The 25,232-nt window shown below is 41.5% G+C and overlaps 2 protein-coding genes across 3 annotated transcripts; both read left to right on the top strand.

The window, feature by feature from the left end:
• Nucleotides 1-773: 773 nt before the first annotated feature.
• On the top strand, nucleotides 774-9,157 carry LOC6641438 (small G protein signaling modulator 2). Its single transcript, XM_023175302.2, has 7 exons — nucleotides 774-1,304; nucleotides 5,000-5,700; nucleotides 5,775-6,624; nucleotides 6,694-6,993; nucleotides 7,059-8,562; nucleotides 8,631-8,908; nucleotides 8,972-9,157. The coding sequence occupies exons 1-7, from the start codon at nucleotides 1,235-1,237 to the stop codon at nucleotides 9,058-9,060; spliced, it is 3,792 nt and encodes a 1,263-aa protein (XP_023031070.1). The 5' UTR covers nucleotides 774-1,234; the 3' UTR covers nucleotides 9,061-9,157.
• A 2,896-nt stretch (nucleotides 9,158-12,053) lies between these two features.
• LOC6641437 (small G protein signaling modulator 1) lies at nucleotides 12,054-25,087 on the top strand. 2 transcript variants are annotated; one of them, XM_023175303.2, is made up of 8 exons: nucleotides 12,054-12,079; nucleotides 20,893-21,364; nucleotides 21,426-22,423; nucleotides 22,668-22,973; nucleotides 23,036-24,069; nucleotides 24,164-24,468; nucleotides 24,537-24,814; nucleotides 24,883-25,087. In XM_023175303.2, the coding sequence occupies exons 2-8, from the start codon at nucleotides 20,901-20,903 to the stop codon at nucleotides 24,969-24,971; spliced, it is 3,474 nt and encodes a 1,157-aa protein (XP_023031071.1). In that variant the 5' UTR covers nucleotides 12,054-12,079; nucleotides 20,893-20,900; the 3' UTR covers nucleotides 24,972-25,087. The 2 variants fall into 2 exon arrangements, with proteins under 2 accessions (XP_023031071.1, XP_002064242.2); XM_002064206.4 differs by lacking the exon at nucleotides 12,054-12,079 and adding an exon at nucleotides 12,434-12,497.
• Nucleotides 25,088-25,232: the final 145 nt, after the last annotated feature.

The following is a 25,232-nucleotide window of genomic DNA, read 5'->3' as shown; positions in this document are numbered from 1 at the left end:
GCCAACTGGTTGCAAAATAATTACTGCTAACGGTTATCGTGACGTGAATGAGCAACGTTTCAATCACAGAAGATAGCCCCCCAAAAAAGAATATTACGTATACGCATGGTATGCCTATGCGATTTCGAAAATTCGTATATTGCATTTCATTTTCAAACAAAAAATCTAGTCTATTAGTGAAATAAATTCACTCTTGAGACATTCGCTTTTGTGTCATCAATGACGTCACGCCGAGGCAATGCGCCATCTGTAAAGCTTTTGACCTATGACTGCGACTGTGACTGTGACTGTGACAGAGGCAGTGACATCTAATATATATATGTATATATATATATATGTATCCTGAGTATGTAGCATGTAGTCATTCGCTCGCGATTCGCGCTTGAGTACGGTCGTGTCTTTTGCGTGAAATCGGAGAAACAAAAAGGAACCAAAAGATAACATCTCACGCAGACATACAAAGAGAGCTTCAGGGAGCGAGAGAGAAAGAGAGTGTGTTTGTGTGTGTGTGACAGAGAGCGAGCGCCACATACAGCCCATAAAAGTATGCAACAACAAAGCACGAGAGCTGAGGCAACCTTTTGGCAATAATAAACAAAACCACAAGAATTCGCAGCGAAAATGTGAGGCCTACAACAATTAGGACGAACAAAATTGTTATTTTTTTACACATTAAACCAAAAAAAGAAAAAACCCACAAAAAAAAAAAACATAAAACCGATCCGAAAAACAAAGGAAAAAGCCCCCAAACAATACAACGAATATAACAAAAACAACAACAACAACAACCAAAAATACAACATTTTTGATACCAATAAAAATTTCTTACTATTTAATACGAGAGAAAAAGAAAGAGAGAGAGAGAGAGAAATAGAAGGAGAGGTGTGGATAGAAAAGGAAAGAGATAAGTAGAGGAAAGTTCGATAAAATGTCATAAATAAAAAGCAAGACGAAAGAAAGTCGAAAAAAGAAACGTAATTATTTTTACTAGAAAGAAAGAAGAAGAAGAAGGTAAAGAAAAGCCAATAACAGAAGCAAATCGTAAAGAAGAAACGCAAACGCAAAGAGCAACAACAAGCAGCAGCTGGCGGCCAGGCATTGGTTTGGGTGCGTAGTCACCCTCTCTCATCCCTCCCTCCCTCCGTCCGTCTAGGCTCTCCATCGCCATCCATCTTCACTCCCCCCACTACCAGCATCATCATCGCCACCACCATCAGCATTCGGCGCCCTCAACATGAACATGCTACACAGTTTCAGCGGTGGCGGAGGAGCTGGCAACGCAACGGGCCAAGATGCCAACAGTGGTAAGTGGGCAAAAGGGAAAAACTTTTGTTATAAACCCCCCAATCCCCCAGCCAACCCACCACCCCCTTAACCCTCACACCCTTACTCTTCGGGACCGCCAAATTCCAACATTTCCTTCAATCTCTTCTCTTTTTGGCAACAACAACAACAACAATTACACATATGTATGTTAGATATATTTCTGCGTGTGTGTGTGTGTGTGTGTGCAGTTATAACTGTCCATGTGTTGGTGTGCGTGTTGTTGTTGATGCGTAGAAGGTGCGAAAGTGAAATGATTTAGACTCGTTTCTTTGCAAATGAAGAGAGAGAGACGAAACAAAAACTTTACTTAATACAGTGAATACACAATAAACGAGATTTTGAAATATATTTAGACATAAACTATCCTAAAAGATATTCAAAACAAACTTTAACAAACATTTTTTGTTGTTCTTAGGTAACAATTAAAACATCGAATTAAATGCAAATGCCAAATTACAATTAGAAAGCCCTAAAAAGTATGCTATACCAATGTGTTTTGCTTATAGAAAATGAACAGTCCGAGTGCATTTCAACGACAATTATTTATACGAGATTTTCTTTTAATTGGCTCTTATTTGTGTGTTAGAGAGAGGTCAAAAAGCAATTAAAAACAGACATCCGGTTCATGGTTCATGAGGTTTATTCCATTTTCCTCCCTACTTCCTGCTGTCCATTGCAATGCCGCGCACATTATTAATAAGACCCTTGAACTTGACAGACTGTGAGACTAAGACAGCTCGGTCCCGGGATCCAGAACTTGTGTCTAAGTGCGCCAGCATTGGCAGGTGGGTCCCTCTTCAGTTCAATGGTCAAGGTTAGCTAGCTAAGTGAGCCATGGTAGCTGAGTGTCCACTAATTGCCATCGATTCTTTGTGCATACAAAGAACACTGGCCATCAGTTGGCCTTGCTTCCCCAACGGCACAAAATGATGCAGCCAATTAAATTACATATACGCGTACAAACAATATATATGAAATGCAAAAGTTCATGCAGCTTAAGCTGATTACCCGGTTGCCCCCCATCTAAGACATTTGAAGTGAGCTGGAGTAGGCGTCATAGCAGTTGTAAATGAACCCCATATCGGTTGGGCCCAATAAATTGCACCTTCCCTTAACATATATATTATTTAATGGGATTTTATGCGATTAGATGGCAATATAGATTTGTTTTACAGTTGATTTTGCAATTATTTCAAAATTTTATGTCGACTCTTTTGTCGTTTAAAATTAAAAAGTTAAGTTAAGTTCTTAAGCAAGTAAGTTTCACCAAGAAAGAGGTTTGCCCCAAACAGGAATAGTTGGTGCCAAGCTTGGACTACTTATGTGAGGTATGTCTAAGAATCCAATTCCAATTGAGTTCTCTTAACTGAGAATGGTATAGAGCGTTTGCTGCTTAAACTCTTATATGCAGTCCTCGCTAGATGAGTTGTCCAAGTGGCCCAGTCAACAGGCAACTGAACAATGAGGAGTCGGATGCGAATCCCAGATATAGTCGTCGTCTAAGCCAAAGGTTATATCCTATATCCTATACTGATAATAAGAATAATAATTATTATAATAAAATCCCTTTATTTGACAAAAAGAATTAAAGGGTTTATTTCTACAACATCTTAAATTTAGAGAATCGTTTTACTATCTAACTAAATTGTATGTGTTGGAATAAGAAATGTTGCATACGCTATAACTTTCCCTATAGCACACACATAGAGAGTGTGTGCGTATACCTATACATGTATATGTATGCTCCCATCGTTCTGTTGTATGTATACTATACATACATATATACATACATACTTATATAAATTGTATGTGTTCTTTTGTGTGTTGGGTAGCAAACATATGTTTGAGCCTCGCTTCCATTTACAATATGGTCGGCAATTGGGTTTGGGTTGGGTTGGGTTTACTTGGGTTTGGTTCGTTTGACTGGGTGGCAGAGAGTTAACTGACAGCAAATTAAAGGAACACGCAGCAACTTTTGTTGCTCTTCATGCTATCTCATTCCATCAGTTTGGTTTTGTGGGTAAGGGAAGAGAGCATTCATTATAGCTGTTTCTTGCTGCTTCCTTCTCCCTTGCACTCCCACTACTTTCGATTACTCGAACTCACTGGCTCGCCGGCTCTTGCTCTGTTGAGGCCCTGTCATCAGCTGTTTTATGTTATTCAGGGTCAAGAGTGTTAGAGCGCTTTGCCAAGGCAGTTGAGGGCATTTTCTACTCCTCCACTCCACTCGAATCCAATCCACACTGTTGGTCACTTTTTGTTGGTTGAACGAATGGATGGTTGGATGGTTGGATGGATGGTTGGATGGATGGATGGATGGATGGTTGGATACACATTGTTAAGACTTGCAAAACTTAAGTTTTTTCTTTCAGGTTTTCATTTTTTTGCGCGTCTGGGAATTAAAATTGATTTACGTATGTATTCTTTTTCTTTCTTTTGTTTCTCTCTTTTATTCTTTTCCCGATTATATTATTTTCGTTTTTACATTCCATACTAAAAAGTTATCGCTCCTGCAAATTGCTGTAATATCGACTTATTTGCACCGATTTCGGCTCTTGATGTCATTCGAATTGTTTTATTCCCCATGGTCCATAAACTAATGAGCTATATATACATTTATTTATTCATGTGTATTTTTCTGGTTTCTTGATGACTTTGATTTCGAAAATGAAACTTGTTGTCCGGAATAATAATTCGATAAGGTCAATTCGAAGTTTAGTTGCGAATGAGATATATCAGATGACATTTAAGGAATGAGGACCAATATATACATACATATATCCTGAAGCAACTTGAAAGTGCATTTTGTGACATTTTGTTGCATACTTCTGGGGGGTGACCTTTTCCTCAAATCGCTTTTTTGAATTTGGATTAAGGACAACATTTTTGGAGATAGAAACTATAGAGCGATCAATTCGAGAAGAACCAAATTTGACCGCAATTTCATGTTATTTCTTATTAATTTTGTGGGTTTCTCTGGCGGGCGGGGGTGGGGGGGAGAAAGCATTTTAAATGTCTGTGCCATCGATTCAAAAAACTAAGAGGCCAAATGGGAGGGCCAGAAGCATTGTTGGGTCATGTCACGTAGCGGCGTAAATCCTTTATTTCCATTCTAATTAGACGAGCGGATCCAGTTCCCTTCGCCTTGCTCCTCGTTGGCTCGGAGCCATGTCTCCATCCATCGATGTCATATCCCATTAACATATTTGTAAATGTATACACACACACACACACACACACAGACAGACATACACATACATTATGTATGTATAACAATGCCAAAGGCAGACACTTTTTGGTGGTGGGTAGAATGAGAAGGGGATGAGGGAAGGTCAGTGCAAAATTGACAGCGATGACAAAATGATTGACATCGGTCTGTAGAAACGCAATCCCAGCTAAGAGAAAAGAACAAGCAGAACAAACGAACACGAAAATAAAGGTACTGAAGGTTATTCTCTACTGGCATCCGCACCCGTATCCGCACCCGCATCCGACATTTAGCAATGCAATCAATCAAAGCTACCTATATAGGTCCTGGGGGGGGGGGGGGGGCAGCTTGTAGCCCTATTTTGTAGCTGGTTGTTATTATTAATCAAAATGATGCCCACATTTTCATTTGGCCCCCTTTTTGTCTTATTTCCATATCTCCTTCTTCTTGTTGCTTGTTGAGCAGAGACGGAGCTTAAGGAGCGGCTGATTGCGAGTGTAAAGAAGGAGGTCAAACAACTAATGGAGGAGGCGGTGACCAAGAAATATGTGCACGAGGAGAGCAGCTCCGTGACCTCGCTATGCGGCGCTGTCGAGGCTTGTCTTAGCCACGGCTTGCGGCGCCGTGCTCTTGGCCTGTTCAAGACCTCATCGACCACGGCCCTGATACAGAAGATAGCCAAGATTTGCCCCGAGGCCGACTATGTGAGTCGACGTCTCCTCGAACTGGAATTGGCCCAGGAGAGTCATGCGGTCAGTGGCAAGCGTTCATCGTCCAGCAGTGATAGCATCATAAAGCCCAAACTATTGAGCAAAGCTGGGAGCTGTAGCAGCAATTCGGTTAGCCACATCAACACGGCCAGTGGATTTGGCAGTGGTGCTGGTGGTGGAGTCGGTGGTGTTGGAGGTGGCGGTTCGCCAACAACGAATGCCGCCGCATTGGGTAAATACTTGTGGATACGCTTGGCCCTCTACGAGAAACGTTTGGCCAAAATAATCGAACATTTGGTTAACAATGCGAGCAATTATTATGATCGCGAGGCGCTGGTCGCCGATGCGGATTATGGTTCCATATTGAGCTCCTTGCTGGTGGGTCCATGTGCTCTGGAATTTACCCGTGCCAAAACTGCCGACCATTATTGGTCTGATCCGTGTGCCGATGAGCTGGTAAGTAGCATTGCTTGCCTCTACGTAGTTTTCTCTCTAATTTGTGTCCATTCCTTTTTTTATTCGCTGTGCAGGTTCAACGTCATCGCATTAGTTCCGGGAATCGAACACCGCCCACCTGCCATCGGCCCATTATTAATTTCAAGAGAAGCCTGCACACCAGCTCCGAGGATACGAGCAGCGGTGGCAGTTTCAAGGCCTGCTCGCCGGCGAGCGTGGCCAAGGATTATGTGGAATCGTTGCATCAGAATTCCCGAACAACTCTCCTATATGGCAAGAATAATGTTCTCGTTTTGCCCAAGGATGTGGCTGAGCCAATGCCGGGTTATTTGAGTCTACATCAGAGTATCCAATCGTTGACAATTAAATGGACACCGAATCAGCTAATGAATGGCTACAATGATGGACCAGCCACCAGTAATGGTGGTGGTGGTGGTGGTGGTGGTGGTGCCACAGGAGGAGCATCCACTGGAGTCGGAGCTGCCAGTGGTGATAGCAATGGATGCGGCAGTGGCAGCAACGGCAGCACCGATAAAAGTTTCTATTGGGGCTATGCCCTGAACATAAATGTCGATGAGATTGTCTATGTCCATTGCCATCAGAATCGTGGCGGGGATACGGGTGGCATTATAATTTTAGTGGGTCAAGATGGTGTCCAAAGGCCGCCCATACATTTTCCCGAGGGTGGTCATTTGCAGGCGTTTTTAAGTTGCCTGGAAACGGGTCTGTTGCCTCATGGCCAACTGGATCCACCGCTGTGGTCACAGCGTGGCATTGGCAAGATGTTTCCCTGGCCCAAGAGTGTGCGTCGACACATTCTGCCCTCGGTGATGGAATCGTCATCGATGATGAGCAACGAAACAACAGAGACGCCCATCGATTATGTCTTCCGTGTGGTCAGCAAGAGCCAACACGAGGAATTCTGTGAGTGAATCGAATGATTCCCCATCCCATCTCCTCCCCTACAATTATAAACTCTTTTGTTCTTTGCAGTGGCCACTCATCCCATCTTAGAGCTGGGCCGATCGAGCCCCAGACGTAAGCATTTGGGCAGTTGTTCCACAACTGGCAGCAGCGATTGCTCCAGCAAGAGTCTGTCCATCGATCAGAGCTCCAACAATGAGACGCCATTGATACAGGCCAGTCAAACGGCCAGCATTGAGCTTGTCTGCTCCACCATGCGGCGTCAAATAATCTCGAGAGCTTTCTATGGCTGGTTGGCCTATTGCCGTCATTTGTCGACAGTGAGGACTCATTTGTCTGGCTTGGTCCATGGACGGATCATGCCTGATTGTAAGTGCAATGAGAGAAAAGAAAAAGTTGATTCATTGACCAAACTATTCATTATGTTTCTGCAGTGGCCGCCGATGAGGAGGGTCTCACCCAAAAGAAATGGCTGGACATGCATCAGGATGGCGTTGTGTCTGGTGAAGTGGAGATCTATAGACTCGTTTACTTTGGCGGGGTTCAGGCTGAATTGCGTAAAGAGGTGTGGCCCTATCTGTTGGGCCACTATGCCTTCGGGTCCACACCGGAGGAGCGGCAGAAGCAGGATGAGACCTGCAAGCACTACTATGAGACAACCATGAGTGAATGGCTGGCGGTAGAGGCAATTGTACGGCAGAGGGAGAAAGAGAAGACAGCTCTAGCTGTTGCCAAATTGAGTGCTGAGCAATCTCGTTTGACTTTGGCCAATTCGAATGGCAAGACGGAAAAACCCATGGGCAATGGATGTAATGATGGAGGAGGAGGAAAAGGAGATTCTGCTGGCCAGGAGCAACGACTCGATCAAGAGCATATTGGAGGGGAGGCTGATATTAATGATGATGTATTCGATGACAACGATTTCTCTGATATATCCGATCCGGGGGATGAGGATTTTGACGAAGATAAAGTAATGGAAAAGGAGGAGGAAGAACAGAAGGGTCAGGAGGAGGAGGAACAGAAGCAATCACAATCGACTCATGAACTGTGCGAACAAGTGGTTCTTGAATTCCAAAATATTGATGATATGGAACCATTGCGTTTGCAGGAGAATTGTTTTGCCGATTCCGAGACTGAAGCTGAAGCTGAGACCGATCTTGGACTCACGCTGGACGGCAGCGGCAATATCCTAATGCTAAGTATCAAGAGTTCACCCTCAACTAGCAGCTATGAGACTGTGGGTAATGAATTTGTCGACATGGTGGAGGGCAAGGAGGTGGAATTGAATAAATTTCACAGTGCCGACGATATCAGAGCGCAGCAGACGGAGGAGGAGGAGGAAGAAGAGGATGAGGAGGAGGAGGAGGCAGAGGATGATGGTGAGGAGGAGGAGGAACTAGAAGAACATCTAGCATCCACATCTGTGATTATCACTGAGGCTGCCTCCCTGGATGCACTCGATATGCAGTGTAACAATGATGATGATCCCACCGAGGAGTTTACCTCGCGTAAGACTAGTCTAATGTCGCCCCTGAATGAGGACATAACGGTAGTTGCCGCCTCCCTCGATGCACTCCAAGAGCCGAAATCCTCGTGCGTCTCACCGGCCAGCTCCAATGGCGGTGTCTACAGTGTCGAATTGCTGGAACAATTTGGCCTCAATTTGCATCGCATCGAGAAGGATGTGCAGCGTTGTGATCGCAATTATTGGTATTTTGCCAACGAGAATCTCGACAAGCTGCGAAACGTCATCTCCACCTATGTGTGGGAGCATCTGGATGTGGGTTATATGCAGGGCATGTGTGATCTCGTTGCCCCCCTCCTAGTCATCTTCGATGATGAGGCAATGAGCTACAGTTGCTTCTGTAAGCTCATGGAGCGTATGATTGAGAATTTTCCCAGTGGTGGTGCCATGGATATGCATTTTGCCAATATGCGGTGAGTCCCACTCCCACTCCCACTCCCTCTGCTAACACGGGTCGTATGAGTAATAATTCCTTTTTCAGCTCTCTAATACAAATTCTCGACTCGGAAATGTATGATCTGATGGACTCGAATGGCGATTATACGCATTTCTATTTCTGCTATCGCTGGTTCCTATTGGACTTTAAGCGCGAATTGGTCTACGATGATGTCTTTGCCACCTGGGAGGTAATTTGGGCAGCCAAACACATAGCCTCGGCCAATTTTGTTCTATTCCTGGCATTGGCTCTATTGGAAACCTATCGCGATATAATTCTATCGAATAGCATGGACTTTACCGATGTCATTAAGTTTTTCAATGGTGAGTTTCGATTGACAAATCAACTAACTATATAATTTTTAATTTCCTTTTGATTCATTTCAGAAATGGCCGAACGTCATAATGCCCAATCGATTTTGCAATTGTCACGTAGTTTGGTTCTGCAATTGCAGACAATAATTGAAAATAAATAGAAGAACACAAAAATATTAGATTCCTGTCGTAGAGTTTTGTAGAAGATAAAGGACTTCCTTATCAGTATTTAAAACAGAAACCAAAAAAGTAGTTGAGCACTGCAGTTTGTTTTTTTACTTTTCCTTTTTGTTTGTGTTTGATGCAAAGACGAATGATGAAATTAGTTACTAAATATATAAATATATATACATATATACAAGACATATATCTATTTTGTTACCCCTAGGGTAGAAGGGTATATACAACATATTAGATCGGTCCATGTCGATATACACACTACAACAACAAAAGAAAAAAAAAACACATACATGCAAATATATGTAGTTATAGCCGAATTATATAGAGATATCTAAGAAGCAAAACAACAACAAAAAAATATATTAACAACAACAAATTGAGTTATGAATTGTATTGGATTAAACTATTTGGTAGGAACTAACTATGGTTGTTTTTTATGTTCGTTTTATTTGCTGTTTATTAATTGTCTTTCATTTCGTATAAATCGGCTGGGATAAAATTCTTTCGCATAATGAAATGTAGTGACCTGAAAAGTTAAGAAATGAACAAGAAACAATGAACACACAAAACAAAGAAAAAAAAACAATGTAAAAGTCATTAAAATATTTATACTTTTTGTATTAGATAAAGTATATACATATATACAAATATATATATATATATATATATATATATATTGATATTGATATGGCAATGCATGCTGTGCGGGTTTCATATATAAATTCAATTTGAATTTGAAACTCTAAAAACTGTTTTCACAAAAAAGAAAAACGAAACAAATGTTGTTAAATGTTACGTTATGGCGATAAACGATATTAAAAGTTGAATATATATACACACACACACACAACATAGACACACTCACACACACACACACACACACACACATATATATATATACATATATAAATATACATTGAATTCAGGTTCATCCTGATATTTATAACGAAATTTATACCCATATACATATATATACATATATATATATATAGATTTATAACAAATGAAATGTGTTATTTATGTATTGTTATAATCAAGAAGCAAAAAACCACAACAACAACAACTAAAAAAACGAAAACAACAAACAAACAATTATTTCCGCCGATATCCAAAATGGAGTAAATACACACACAAACGAACACACACACACACACACATATACATATATATAGATATATACATACATATATAGTATCAGGCAAAATATATTTTGCTTTCTTGTTTTGTTTGATTTTGGCATTTGGAAAATAACTCCCTCCAAAAAAAAAACGGAGATTGTAATCCTAAGTTATATGCAAGTAGCACGCTTTTTGTGTATAGAAACCTTAATGTGATTACTTGTTGCGTACACAAACGTATATATACATACACACATACACACATACATGCATACATACATACATACATACATACATATATATATACATATATACATATAGTTATATATCTACATGCATACATACATATTTATGGGAAAACTAAAAACAAAAAAACCAAAAACGAAAAAGCATTAAAAGAAGAAAACCAAAAATAAAAACAAAATATGTGAATTATGCAAAATGTTTACAAGAAAAATAACAACAACTCTCTCTTCTTTCTAATTTTTGTTGTGGGGCTTAAAACAAAATATCAAAAAATATATATATATAGACCTACTTATATTTAGTCTATTGGCTGGCTAAGAACATTTTTCAAGTCGTCAAAACTTTTTGAATTTTGTGCTTAAAACTCTTTCTAAGCACTTAATAAGAGAAGGTAATAAGAAGATTTACTTGTTATACAAAAATTATTTAGGATTAAATACTGTTTAAGTTTTATTCACATATAATCGAAAATCTTAAAAAAATTAATTCTAACCAAATTAATAGGTAGACGATAGGTAAACAACCCGATCCAAAATGGGTTAAAAATCTTTATCTTCTTTTGTTCGGGTTTCCAGGGCTGTAAAATGGGGAACTTTGGCGCTCAAAAGTATGCAATAGGCTGGGAAAAGTACATTTTTTGTGGGAAATTGCTTTGATGACTTTCTAAAAATTCTTTATTTTTGATTTTGGAGCTTAAGATATAGCTAATTAACAGATGAAGCGATGTAATTTTCAAGTGAAAACGTTTCAGAACATCAAAAAGAGAGTTTTAATGTATTATATTAGAGCTTCCAAAAGGATGATAAAACTCACATTAACCAACACTGTGGCATTACAACACAGGTACACTTACATATTGTGGGCACTGTAATGGGAGGAGGTGGGAGGAACTCCCAAAGATTACGAAGCAGAGCGAAAAACCTGAATCAGATATTTGGTATACACGAAAGCAAAGTGTGCAGGTTAGGCAACGAAAAAAGGAATTGGCGAGACGTTAAGCATGGCAGGGTGGCTTGTGAGGGAAGGGGGGGGGGGGGGGGGGGGGGGGGGGGGTGGGAGAGGAGGTTTTTGGCGTACCAAGTTCCGTGTCATTTGCCGTGCGCAAACTCCGATATGATACTGGAGCAACAACCATAACAACAACAACAAAAAAAAGAAGCATATTTACACACTACAAATGTGGCTACCAAATTGGGGCACTCTGTGGATAAGGCAAGGGCGGTAGGTGACAGAGCGGGGGTGGGCAGTCGGCAAGTTGCTTGTTGCTTGTGGCAACGACGTCAGCATAGATGATAACGGTTTATGCCAGAACGAGATGCCACTATCCAAAGGGCCAAACGCGAAAAGCTTCCGAAATGTGCTTCAGGATGGACGTATAAGGGACCGAATGCGAGGGAGGGTGGGCAACGGGGGAGGGGGCTGTGGGGGAAGCGTAACTTGCCTCGTGCAGAGTCTTTGTTGTGTCGTTGGTGTCGACACATCCATCGTATGCTTTCAGTTATATTTGGGAGCTTGTTGCGAGCAGATCGCCCGCTTTCCCGCATTTTTTTTTTCGGTTAATTCATTCATTTGCCCTTACTTGTGTTGTATAGTGTAGAAATCAAATTAAATCCACAGAAAGAGAAACAATAATGAAGTAAGACGAGTGTATTCGAGAGAAAAGTATTCAAAAACCCATTCAAAAATCAAAACATTTCTTGCATTTTGGAGTTTTTGGAACCAAAAACCGAGGCAACCGCCAATGATGCTTTGGTCCCTGCTCTCTGCTCCCCAATGATGCCAAATTATTCATAAAGAACGCCAAAAGCAACTAGTGAGAAGGAGCAGCAACGGGACACGCGAAAGTGAAAGCAAATAGCAAAGAGAACGAAACAAAACGCGCGCGCGTGTGTGATTGTGTGTGTGTGTGTGTGTGTGTGTGTGTGTGTGTGTAAGAAGAAGAAGTACCAAAACGAACAAAAAAACAAAAAGAAAGGAAAAGAACAAAAACGTGTAGGGAAAGAGAAAAGGCAGAAAAGTAAAAGTTGAAATGAAAATGGTGCAAACCACTGCAGGTAAGTTGGACACACAGCATCACCGCCTCCCCCCCCCTCCCACTCACTCACTCCTCCTACTCCCCCTCTCCCCCCCCCGCCATTCTTACTCTAACTTTCGGCACTAATGCCCGTACGTCAGCAATTCTGTAGAACGCATTCAGGCATGGCCAAAGGCTCGCAACTTTTCTGCGTATTTCGGGATTTTACACACACACACACACACACACACACACACACTTGGGGAATTTGCTTCAACAAAAGCTTTATGGAAATATTATTTATGTATGAGAGAGTGTGCCTATCTATGAGTGTGTCAGTGTGTGTGTGTGTGTGTGTGTGTAAGCGTGCTTGTTTTCGACAGCTAAAAACATTCATGTTGCACTTCACGTTCATCCTAGTCATAGACGTGCCTCGAAAAAAAAAGAGAATAGAAAACACTTTCCGGTTAATCTCTTAACGATTTCTGTCATCTCCATTCAAGGAGAATAGAAAAAAAAGAAAGCCATAGGAAAACTAAGGAAATCCTAGAGCTTAATCAGCTTTAAACTTTATCCTTTACTCTTCTGATTGTCCTTTATATGCATCACATATATGTATGTATAAGTACACTGACAGTCAAGGACAGCAATAATGAGCAGGACACTCTCCATGAGTATAAAAAGCATCATCGTCATTATCATTGAGATTTATTTTCCCCACCAAAATAACAACTTCATTCCTTTCGAGTTCTTGATTATGGCCAAAAGTTGATGGCCCAATCCTGATCAGTGAGCCAATGTCCCATGGCTATGGCTTCTAAAAAAGACCGGCTAAAAACGTAAGAAGTTTTATGAATGAAATTGACAGCATAAATCCTGGATACGATACGATTGTGGGCGTTTGTTTATATTTTTTCTTGCCTCCGTGGGCTTACATCAGACACCCACCACATACAAAATATATCATAATGAGTGTAATGAGAATGATGAAAAAGATGAGAGAGTCTCGTGACGGAGTTAGTTGCATTAACTTACTTACTAAAAGACAAATTAAACGTTGCAAGTTAGTAGACAAACACATATTCATACATATACATATATGTACATACATGTGTATCTATGCAATGACCCACCGACTTAACGACTTACCATCCCATGTTGACAGTTAAACTGAAAGCACAGAAAACAAAAGTACACACAGACACACACACACACACACAAGATTTTATGATAGCGCATAAAGCATTTCTTACGACTTGCAGGCACTTTAAAAGTCAAATGACAATGAAGAGATACCCTTTCAGACAGTCTCGTCAGCCTTTTAACATAGGCCTGAAAAATTTAGACCAAAAAAAACCTGAGTAGGCTTTTCTAATGGTTTATGATTCCGAAACTAAAGTCAAACTCTTCAGATTAAAGCTGGTTCAGGGTAGAAAAGAAGTTTTCTCGAAACCGCCGAACTGCCAAGGGCTACCCTCGAGTCAAGTCTTATGCTCAGTTAATGGGCGCGAGAGATAGAGAATGCTGACTAGCCGAGCACACTAAAGAGAGAGATCTTCTCTAGCTCTCTCTTCTTACTCAAAAGCCGGCCACGAAGAGCATCGGTCGTGCACACAGCTTAAGCCGAGGGATTGCCGAAATGACCAAGAATTTTGCTCTCTGATCTCATCGGCAATGCGAACGAATGCAAATAAGAGCCGAACCATTACCGAAGAGTTAACCAAGTGTTAAGTCTCATCAAAAATAAAATCGAACTCCCAATAATACGAGTTGAAAAATAATGAAAATCTTGCAATACAAAGTCAAAGAGTATATAACCCTACATCACATTTTTGCTCTCAAAATTCATAAGGATGTGTGCGTGTGTGTGTGCGTGTGTGTGTGCGTGTGCGTGTGCATTCTGGACATTTTGGACGTTGACGTATGACTTTGTTTCATTTTTTGTTTGACAATCATTTTTTGTGTTGCTTTTTAACACGTGTTTTGTTGTTGTTGCTGTTGTTTTTTGTTTCTCTGCAGCATTTCATAAAAATTGTGAGTGAAAATGTGGGCTTAGTGTCAGCAACATAGCCGTTATCCTGCCATATGTGTGCGTGTCCTGTCAACACCATTAACATCAACATTAACAGACACACACACACTAAGCAACCCAGGGAGTCAGTCGGCTAGTCAGTTAGTCAGTTAGTCAGAGAGATGCTTTCAAAATTAAAAATCCACTGTCTGGCCATCATTAATTTTACGTACCCTCGGTTCCTTTCCTATCTTTTGCCGTGTCAGTCTGTCTTAGGCTTTTGTTCTGTCAATGGCAATCTCTGGCCGGGACATGACGCCCACAAATTCTATCCCAACTGACCCTTAAATATATATATATATATGTATACTTTTTTACTTTCTTTTCAAAGTTTGTTCATCAAAGACACACAAAAAGAAGGGAAAGACAGCAAACAGTTTCCCAAACGTTAATGAGCCGGTTAAAGCAGTTGTAGGACAGAACATAATCACTAGCCAAAAAGCCAAAGTCTTTGATGAGGCTGATTTGATTATCCTTGAAGAAAACTTTATGTCTATGTATGTATGTATGTATGTATGTGTCTGGCCACAATTGAATACCGTCAAAAGAAATGGAGAACAAGCATTTGACACTGAAGTAACTACAAATCCTACTTTGGTTTCTTTAATCCTGAATCCTGTAGCTGTTGCAATTAAAATCCCTCTCTCCCCTCTGTTACAGTTCTTATGAACTTTCTTAATCACCATTGCTATGGTTCCCCATAGCTAAGCCCTGGCCACCATTTACCACTTACCATTCATCTAACATCTCTTCATATATTTTTATTGTGCAATTGCAATTGGAATCCTTGCAGAATCGCATAGCAAATGGCAAAGGAAACATTTGAACTTTTGCCAGAGAGTTGAGTTAAGTTGAGTTGAGTTGAGGATTAAAGGAATGCTGCAAATGTTTGCATAAAATATTTTGCCTTGCACTACTTGTGGGTAGTGGGTAGTGAGACTGAAGCCACAGTAGGACCTCGTAAGACACAAATTTAGCTAATTTAAGGCACAGAACTAGGAGTATTTGAATGCGTGCATTAGGAGGCTTCACTGTTAATACTCACACACACAATTGCATTTCCGTTGCACAACTGTGACTTTGATTTTTAGTTGGCAAAACGAACGAAACGAAGAGAATTTTTAATTAAGCTGAGCAAACACAAACAATTTAATTTGAATTGCATTAAAGGCAAAAATGTCAGAGTGCAGAGCTACAGACATACATACACTTATACATACAGCAAATGGTAAATAGTTTGGAGAAATGGTTGGGGGTGGGGGTGGGCATGGTGCGATGTGGGCGATTATACGAATTGGTAATCATTCCATCAGTCGTTGTTCATGCTGTCGCATATCGATTGCTATTTATTCATCTCTGACCTTTTCAAAATGATTTCTGGTTTCTGATTTCTCTGATTTATCACACTGATTTAAGACCTTGCTGAAATTGCCCGCTAAAAATAAAAATCAGTTTGCGAATTGGAGTTCGATATCATTTTGTAATTAATTTATAGTCTACTTATTGGAGCTACAACGTTTTTTTTCATGGCTGATTTTGGATATGTATAAACTGATTATCCTTAAAATGGTTTTATGGATGTTGGATTCTCCTTTTTTGAGCCTACTTATCTGGTCTTTCGAGGTCAAGCCTTGAAAAGACCATCTTGAGAGTTGCTTATCTATCTAAAGAGGAAGAATTATCATGACATTCGCAAAGGATTCTTCAAGGAATACAGTAAATTTAGTAATATTGTGTTCATCTAATGCCAACAGATCTTTAGTCCAGAGCTTACATCTCCTCACGTTCGAAATGTCTAGATATATGACTAACTTGCGGAGACTCAAAACATTCTCCTGGTTGCTACGGTCCTCAAAGCTGTCTTCGGCAATCAAACGTTTCATATATGTGGCAATGTTGGAGTGCGGTTAAACGGTTGCATCACTAGTGCCCCACAATTTGCCTAGAACTTTCCACTGACTTTGGCCACGATGCAGAAACATTATTAACATTTTCCAAATGCCAAAGCACTTTCATGTTAAGCCAATGCTTAGAAGTTTCTCTCAGTATGAGTTGGATTTAGTTGACATTTATCTGAGAGACCAAGAGAAACTTTAAAAGGAGAAACTCTCTGGTCTGAACAAGAAGCTTGACCAAAGAGTTTTTAAACACGATAGTCATTCAAATGGGCTCACGAACATTGCACATTTAGATCTTCGCAAGGGTGAGAATTTGCCCTGTCAAAGAATTGGCGTTTTGGATTGAAAACAGTGAATACTTTTGCAGCCCACTGCATACTTTAAGGGGTAAATTCCTTTCATTGTATGGTAAAACTTTCATAACATCGACAGCCGTTCGGCTCACACGCATTAATGGTGCTTAACTTGTTTGTCTCCGGGGTATATGATTGTAAATAGGGCAAGGGCCCTACATAATTTAAATTAGCATAGCCCAGATAAGTAGGCTACACAAATATGTTCAAGTCAGTTCTTTGACTAAAGCACAAAATGCTTTGAAATTTTGCAATCATAAGTTTATCTATACAGTAATATAGTTTGAAGTATTCAACAAAACTAAAATGATCATCACATTCATTCAGGGAAACATCAACGTCAAATGATCTACGGATATAAGCCCAAATAAGTAGGCTACGTAAACTTTCCTACAGATAAGCAAGCTTTTCGTCAAAATTTCTTTCTAAAATGCTTAAATGAATATGTGATAAATATATATTAATGAATATAGGACCAAGTAAGTCGACTTCAGTTATCAATTTTGAGTTGGATATCACTTGGAATTATGTACATACATATATAGCCAGCCATATCACATGACAATAATGTTTATAACATTTTGATAACATTTTCATGTAAATTATCAAAAGTTATTTTATACAAAGCTAATGAGATTCCAAGGACAGAAGAAAACAAATATATCTAATGTATACTTTATGTACGTGTATGAAGTTTGTTTTTGTTGAAACATTTTTCTTTTTCGGAGGGTTGTGTGGTGACTGGGAAAGAACCGGAGGGGGAGTCGAGTGGGTCGCAAACTTTGTCTGCGGCTAAGCACAGTGCACAATACATAAAACATTAGCGCTGTAATTAATGTAGGGGAAACCAAACAAACAGAAGAAAGAAAAAAAAAAACGATATAAACCTCGTATACATATGGTTGTTATCTCAATGCGGGTTTTTACCCTACTCGCTGATAGCAAAAACGCAAAAACGGAAAACCTAAAACAAAAGCCAATAACAAAATGGACCCAAAAAAAAAAAAAAAGAGAGAAAAAAGGGGACATTTTGTATCTATTCTATCATGAATAGCTTAATACATACCAAACACAAAATATCAGTGGCGGATTTTTCATTCTCGAGGGGGAGGGTGGGTGAAGGATCATTCGAAATTCTAAACTTGAGATTGCAATAAAGTTTCTGCCCTTGCATCTCCTCTCTCTCTCTCTCTTTCTCTGTAGTTGCTCCACTGGCATGTTTGATTAAAAATAATTCTTAGATTGCGGAAATCCAGCTGTTAGCTGCACGCCCAAACACACACACACACAAAGCCAATCGTCCTGACATTCAAGGGTCAGGACACAATTTCGAAAATGCCAAGCATTGTCCACACAGATTTTTGTGTATATTTTTTCCTTGTCTTTTTTTTTTTTTGCTTAAGCAAAAAATAGACATTTTTGTGGTATATTTTAAAACCTTCTTCTACATCTTTTACACTCCCCTCCTCCCCTTTACCGTGTGTGTGTGTGTGTGTGTGTGTCATTTCATACTCTTGCCATTAAGGATATATGACGCAAATAATGCCTTCTTATATAACTTGATATATCCATGAAATTGAATTATTTAATGAATTGATTTATTTATTTTCAATAGAATTTTGTCAGAGTTCTTCATTTTCTTCATCGTTTCCCATGGAAACGATCGCTGGCAAAAAAAAGGCTAATTTCAAAAAAGGGTATACAAACTTGGTCCATTTCGCGTCTTCTCTCCCTTTCTCTTTCTCTCTGTCTCTGTCTGGGTGTGTGTGTGTGTGTGTGTGTGTGGGTTTATTTTTAATTAAAGTCTCCGACGGGGCAATCATCAATTTTCCATTTGGGTTGCCTAATGAATTTACGGGTTCTTACCTCAACAGGGGAGCTCGCTTAAAACGTTAACTGAAATAGAATTGAAATTGATTTTGGTTAGGCGAGTTTAACTTCTTTTTCTTCCTCTTTATTTGTACCTGCTGCGCGGTGAAGGGCAAAAAGGGAATCGTATGGACGGGTATGGTTTAAATTCTTCAAAGATTTAATTTGATTTGATTTTAATGGCTCAAAGTCATTTGTGTCCCAAAGAGTTTTCCATAACTCTTGGCCAAATCCTGGGCTCTCATTTGGAGCTCAATCAGGGACAAAGCTAAGTGTTTAATTAATAAACTAATTCACTCGATCGGCGAAGGATTCCTCAAAGCCTTCTTCAGTCTTAAAACCCAAGTTGGACCCATCCAGGCGAGGTTTTATATACATATATGTACATAAATGTTGGATGAATTTTCTTATAAATTTCATTACATTCTCGTTGTAGTTAACCTTGAAAAAAGTAACTTATACCCTTTCACTCTTGGCGACTTTCGTTGACCTACGATCTCTCTCTCTCTCTCTCTCTCTCTCTCTCTCTCTTTATGACAATGCCCTTTTGGGATTGAACTAACGTTAGCCTTCAAGGTCGAAGGCATTGTTGAGCAACATTAAGAGCCAACATGCCTGGCTTTGAGCAACGAGCTTCTTACTCTGGTTCCCAATGGGCCAAGTTAATTTTCCAGTGCCAGTGCCAGTGCCAGTGCCAATGTCATTATAATGACAAAGTGATATACAGAGAATAAGTGGAAAGGACGAAAGTTTAAGAAGTGCGAGACAACAATTATCTCTCTCTCTGTGTGTGTGTAATGTTTACTTTCATTTGCAGCATCAACAAAGGGCAAAGAACAAACAAATAGACAAACAAGACAAACAAACAAACAGACAAACTTTGCCCTCTCTCTCTCTCTATCTCTCTCTCTGGCACCTGTATGAGTGAAATTAAAATATTAAAACTTTTTTCCTCATTTTCTTCAGGGGGAGTTGGGTGCTCGGGTGTTTTTTCTTTTTTTTTTGCTGTATTTTGCACTTTGGGGCTTCCTGTTGTAAGCAATTTCTCAGGCTTCTCCACATCCATTTATATGATAATTACTGCAATAGCAGCAATTAAATTCTTCACCCCACTCCAAAACCCTTCTCAACTAGCCAGCTGCCTGCAAGGACGAGAGTGTCTCTCTGTGTGTGTGTGTGTGTGTGTGTGTGGGGAATGCATGTGGCGACCATTAATGGTCGTCGTCATCGTTGTCGCCAACTATATCGCCGTCGTCGTCGTCGTCGTCGTCGTCGTCGTCAGTCAGCGTCCCAGACATCCGCACATTATTGTTTGCCATTGTTACATAGTTGAAAATGCCGTCCATTTGGCCACATGTGAAGACCCCAAGGGGTCTAGAGTAAACCACCAACAACTTCTCCTACAACATTCTAGTAGTTCCAAGTTCCAACATTGATACAAGGGACAAAAAATAACTTTAAGGATAAAAATGACCAACATTTCATCTTACTTGGTTGAGTCGGTGATCAATTTGTCAATGGTGAAAGCCCATTTCCATTTTTACTCTGTCTGGACTTGTGCATTGGCAAGGGTAAGACTCATATCTCACTATGCCAGGACATTTGTCACCATCTGATGTCCTTGTCCACGCGAACGTTATCGTTGCCATTGCCTCCAGGATCCTGAAGAAAATGGAAAACAATTAATGAAAATTAAATTATACTTGGCCGGAAGCCATCATGAATTTTGAGTGCAAATGCCATTAGCATTTGCCCACTCCAACCCTCCAACCCGCCTCCTGCGGAACTTGATGTGAAACTTTCCATGAGACAAGAAACTCTTAATCTCTTAAAGATTAAAGCGTCCCCAAGTTAACAATTTGCCAACCATTTCATATTCGTGCAGTGCATCTTCTTTGGGGTCTTTTTTGGGGTGACGACCCAAAGAAGGAAAACGTAATTTCATGGCGCATTGATGATGGCGAGGTGTGGTCAGCGTTGGATTTTGGGTCTATGTTTCTGGGGTGTGGCGGCGACTGTCAACACATGTTGGCCATATTGAATTTCCAGTATTAAGAAGGTGAAATGTACTGGGGAATGGGATTGTAGATTGTGAATTGTGGTTGTGTGTGTGTGGGGGGGGAGGACATTGTAAATTGTGTGATTTCATTTGCTTGGTGCCTTTTGGGGCCCCGCGGGTCATCTGACATTTATGGAGATTCACAGCTGTTGCTTGAAATGATGGCATTCTTTTGGCTATTACAGATGGCAGCATGGACTACAAGGAGCGACTGATAGCGAGCGTTAAGAAGGAGGTTAAACAGCTTATGGAGGAGGCGGTGACCAAGAAATATGTACACGAGGAGAGCAGCTCGGTGACCTCGCTGTGCGGTGCTGTTGAGGCATGTCTCAGTCAAGGATTACGACGCCGGGCATTGGGTCTATTTAAGACCTCATCGACTACGGCATTACTGCACAAGATAGCTAAAATGTGCCCTGAAGCGGAGCACATAAGCAAAATGGTACAACAAATCGAGGCAAATGATCCGAATAAGCGTTCCTCATCGAGCAGTGAAAGCTTCAATAGGCCACCCATGCTGAAGAAGAGCAGTAGCAATTCCATGTCTACTAGCTCCGCCACCACGGGAGTGGGAACGGGGGCGACAGTAACCACTACATCCACTACATCGGTCTCAATTAGTGCCAGCAATTCGAGTTTATCCTTGGCTGGCATGAAGTAAGTAAACCATTTTTCATATCTCCAACTCAATCTTAAATCTCAATTTTGTCCCATATAGATATCTGTGGATACGTCTGGCTCTTTATGAGAAGCGTCTGACCAAGATCATTGAGTATCTGGTGAGCAATGCCAGCAGCTATTATGATCGCGACTCATTGGTGGCCGATCCCGATTATGGTTCCATATTGAGCTCCCTGCTAGTGGGTCCTTGTGCTCTGGAATTCACACGTGCCAAGACGGCCGATCATTATTGGACAGATCCACATGCGGATGAGTTGGTGCAACGTCATCGCATTAGCTCCTGTCGCCGCTCCTCTTCGACCTGCTCCCGACCGCCGATAATCAATTTTAAGCGCAGTCTCAACACCAGCTCCGATGAGGCCAGCAGCTGTTCGTTCAAATCAATGGCCTCGGTATCGGTGGCCAAGGATTATGTCGAGTCACTGCATCAGAATGCCAAGGCCACTCTGCTCTATGGCAAGAATAATGTACATGTTCTGCCCAAAGATGTGGCCGAGCCAATGCCGGGTTATTTGAGTCTGCATCAGCACATACAAACCTTGACAATCAAATGGACTCCGAATCAATTGATGAACGGTTACAACGAATCCCAACAGCAGCAGCAGCAGCAGCAGCAGCACCAGCAGCAATCCCAGCAATCCCAGGAGGAGCTGGATGACATCGATAAGGATGCATTTTGGGCATATGCCCTCAATATCAATGTCGATGACATTGTCTATGTGCATTGCCATCAAAGTCGGGGCGAGGACAGCGGCGGAACGGTCATCTTGGTGGGTCAGGATGGTGTCCAAAGGCCACCCATACATTTTCCCGAAGGTGGCCACATGCAGCAGTTCTTGAGTTGCCTGGAGACGGGTCTGTTGCCACATGGCCAACTGGACCCACCGCTGTGGTCACAGCGTGGCATTGGCAAGATGTTCCTTTGGCCAAAGAGTATGCGGCGACGCATATTGCCATCGGTTATGGAATCCGTGGACGAGACACCCATCGATTATGTCTTTCGCATTGTGAGCAAGAGTCGTCACGAGGAATTTGGTGAGTTTAAACAACTGAGTAAGTGAACAAGTGAGTAAAGTGCGTGAAGTGCGTTAAGAGTGATAAGTATTTGGAGTCAGTGGAGTAGAGTGTGAAGTGAAAGTGAGTGTGTAACTGATCTAGCCTGTGAACAAGTGAGTGTTGAGTGAGCAAATGATTAAAAGTGAATGATTAAAAGTGAACAAATGAGTAAATGGTCAATTCAACTCCATTCTAATCACTGAGTTTCCACTTCCATTTGCAGCTGCCACCCATTCCATACTCGATTTCGTGCGCAGCACTCCGCGTCGCGCTCAACTGAGCAGCTGTTCGACAACTGGCAGCAGTGACTGTTCGAACAAGAGCCTCTCGATCGATCAATATCCCTTGGAGTCGCCGCATTTGCTGCAACAGCAGCATGCCCAGAACACTAGCATCGAGATGGTCTGCTCTACCATGCGTCGCCAGATAATATCGCGAGCCTTTTACGGCTGGTTGGCCTATTGTCGTCATCTATCCACAGTGCGTACCCACTTGTCGGGCCTGGTGCACGGCCGTATCACACCAGAAAGTGAGTAGACAGAGTCTCCTTCCGATAAAATCATAAAACCTCTTTTTCTCTCCGGTTTGCAGTGAAAGCCGATGAGGAGGGCCTGACCAAAGAGCGCTGGCTCCAATTGAATGCGAATGGGATTTTGGAAAATGCTACCGAATTCTATCGCCTGGTTTACTTTGGCGGTGTCCAGCCGGAGTTGCGTCAAGAGGTGTGGCCCTATCTGTTGGGCCACTATGCCTTCGGTTCGACCGCCGAGGAGCGCCAGAAGCAGGATGAGACCTGCAAGCACTACTACGAGACAACCATGAGTGAATGGCTGGCAGTGGATGCCATTGTCCAGCAGAGGGAAAAGGAGAAAACAGCCAGGGCAGTGGCCAAACTCAGTTCGGGCAGTAATAGTGGCAATGAGAGAACTGTACGAGCAGCGGATGTCGATGGCATTGGCAGTGGGCCAGGTGGGGAACTGGAGAATGAAGTATTTGAGGATATATCGGATATATCAGATCCCGGAGATCTTGAATTCGACGATGAGCAGCAACAGCAACAGCAACAACAGAAACAACAACAAAAGGAACTGCTAGCGCAGCAGCAACAACAGGAGAATCCAATTAGCTCAATGCATTTGAGTGTGAAGCCCATCCCCAGAGCCATGAAAACGAGCACAGATTCGGGTCATGTGGACGAGGGTGAAGGTTTGGATGATTTGGATCTGGATGAGGAGACGCAACCGCCTCCCCTACCCAGGCAGCAGGACAAGGAACAGCCACCCAGTTGCTCAACATCGTCATCCTATGAGACAGTGGGCGGAGGATTACCGGGTGCACCTCCAGTTGCCAGTATCTTGAGTCCCGAATATCTAAGTGCAGATGATTTGCCATCTCAGTTGGCCGAAGACGACAACGAGACCGAAACTGAGGCCAAAGTCGTCATCATAACCAATGCCTCTGTGGACTTGGCCACCAATTGGGTTGATCGTGGTCCTAAAGCGCCATCGACAAGTGACCAAATATTGCCTCCTCTCGCCGAACAACCTCCAGCCGAGGGAGGCAATCTGGATGCACCCAAATCAGCTTGCGCCTCACCAGCTAGCTCCAATGGTGGTGTCTATAGTGTAAGTACTTGGAGAACTCATTCACGTTCGTCATTTGACCTCTGTGTCTCTCTCTCTCTTTCTCTCTCTCTCTCTCTCTCTCTCTGTGTCGTAGAGCGAACTGTTGGAACAATTTGGCCTCAATTTGCATCGCATCGAGAAGGATGTGCAGCGTTGTGATCGCAATTATTGGTATTTTGCCAACGAGAATCTCGACAAGCTGCGAAACGTCATCTCCACCTATGTGTGGGAGCATCTGGATGTGGGTTATATGCAGGGCATGTGTGATCTCGTTGCCCCCCTCCTAGTCATCTTCGATGATGAGGCAATGAGCTACAGTTGCTTCTGTAAGCTCATGGAGCGTATGATTGAGAATTTTCCCAGTGGTGGTGCCATGGATATGCATTTTGCCAATATGCGGTGAGTCCCACTCCCACTCCCACTCCCTCTGCTAACACGGGTCGTATGAGTAATAATTCCTTTTTCAGCTCTCTAATACAAATTCTCGACTCGGAAATGTATGATCTGATGGACTCGAATGGCGATTATACGCATTTCTATTTCTGCTATCGCTGGTTCCTATTGGACTTTAAGCGCGAATTGGTCTACGATGATGTCTTTGCCACCTGGGAGGTAATTTGGGCAGCCAAACACATAGCCTCGGCCAATTTTGTTCTATTCCTGGCATTGGCTCTATTGGAAACCTATCGCGATATAATTCTATCGAATAGCATGGACTTTACCGATGTCATTAAGTTTTTCAATGGTGAGTTTCGATTGACAAATCTAACTAACTAACTATATAATTTGTAATTTCCTTTTGATTCATTTCAGAAATGGCCGAACGTCATAATGCCCAGGCCGTGTTACAATTGGCAAGGAGTTTGGTGCTGCAATTGCAAATGATCATAGAAAATAAATAGACAATGGACAATTTTGATTTGCCAAATGAAGCAGAATGAAATGATAAGGAGGAATAGTTAAAATAAAACACAAAGCATACAATAAATAGTAAAATAGTTACATTTATTCAATATCTTCGTTAAATATATATATATATACATATATCTATATCAATGTATGTATGTAAGTGTGTTCTATAAATGTTTCAACACATTTCCCCTTTTTTATTATTCTTTACTGAAATCAAAAATGTGAACCAGGCATATCCGCCATTTGAAACC

This window comes from Drosophila willistoni, assembly GCF_018902025.1.
Source record: "Drosophila willistoni isolate 14030-0811.24 chromosome XL unlocalized genomic scaffold, UCI_dwil_1.1 Seg141, whole genome shotgun sequence".
Lineage (NCBI taxonomy): Eukaryota > Metazoa > Arthropoda > Insecta > Diptera > Drosophilidae > Drosophila > Drosophila willistoni.
The sequence above is the reverse complement of the archived record's forward strand: the minus strand, read 5'-3'. Positions and strand labels throughout refer to the sequence as shown.

Excerpts from the sequence above, each read along its gene's own strand:
- LOC6641438 (XM_023175302.2), top strand. The coding sequence starts at position 1,235 with ATGAACATGCTACACAGTTTCAGCGGTGGCGGAGGAGCTGGCAACGCA. Across the intron at positions 5,701-5,774 it reads ATCCGTGTGCCGATGAGCTG|GTTCAACGTCATCGCATTAG; the intron begins GTAAGTAGCATT and ends TTCGCTGTGCAG. Across the intron at positions 8,563-8,630 it reads ATGCATTTTGCCAATATGCG|CTCTCTAATACAAATTCTCG; the intron begins GTGAGTCCCACT and ends TTCCTTTTTCAG.
- LOC6641437 (XM_002064206.4), top strand. The coding sequence starts at position 12,473 with ATGAAAATGGTGCAAACCACTGCAG. Across the intron at positions 22,424-22,667 it reads GAGTCGTCACGAGGAATTTG|CTGCCACCCATTCCATACTC; the intron begins GTGAGTTTAAAC and ends TTCCATTTGCAG. Across the intron at positions 22,974-23,035 it reads CGGCCGTATCACACCAGAAA|TGAAAGCCGATGAGGAGGGC; the intron begins GTGAGTAGACAG and ends TCCGGTTTGCAG.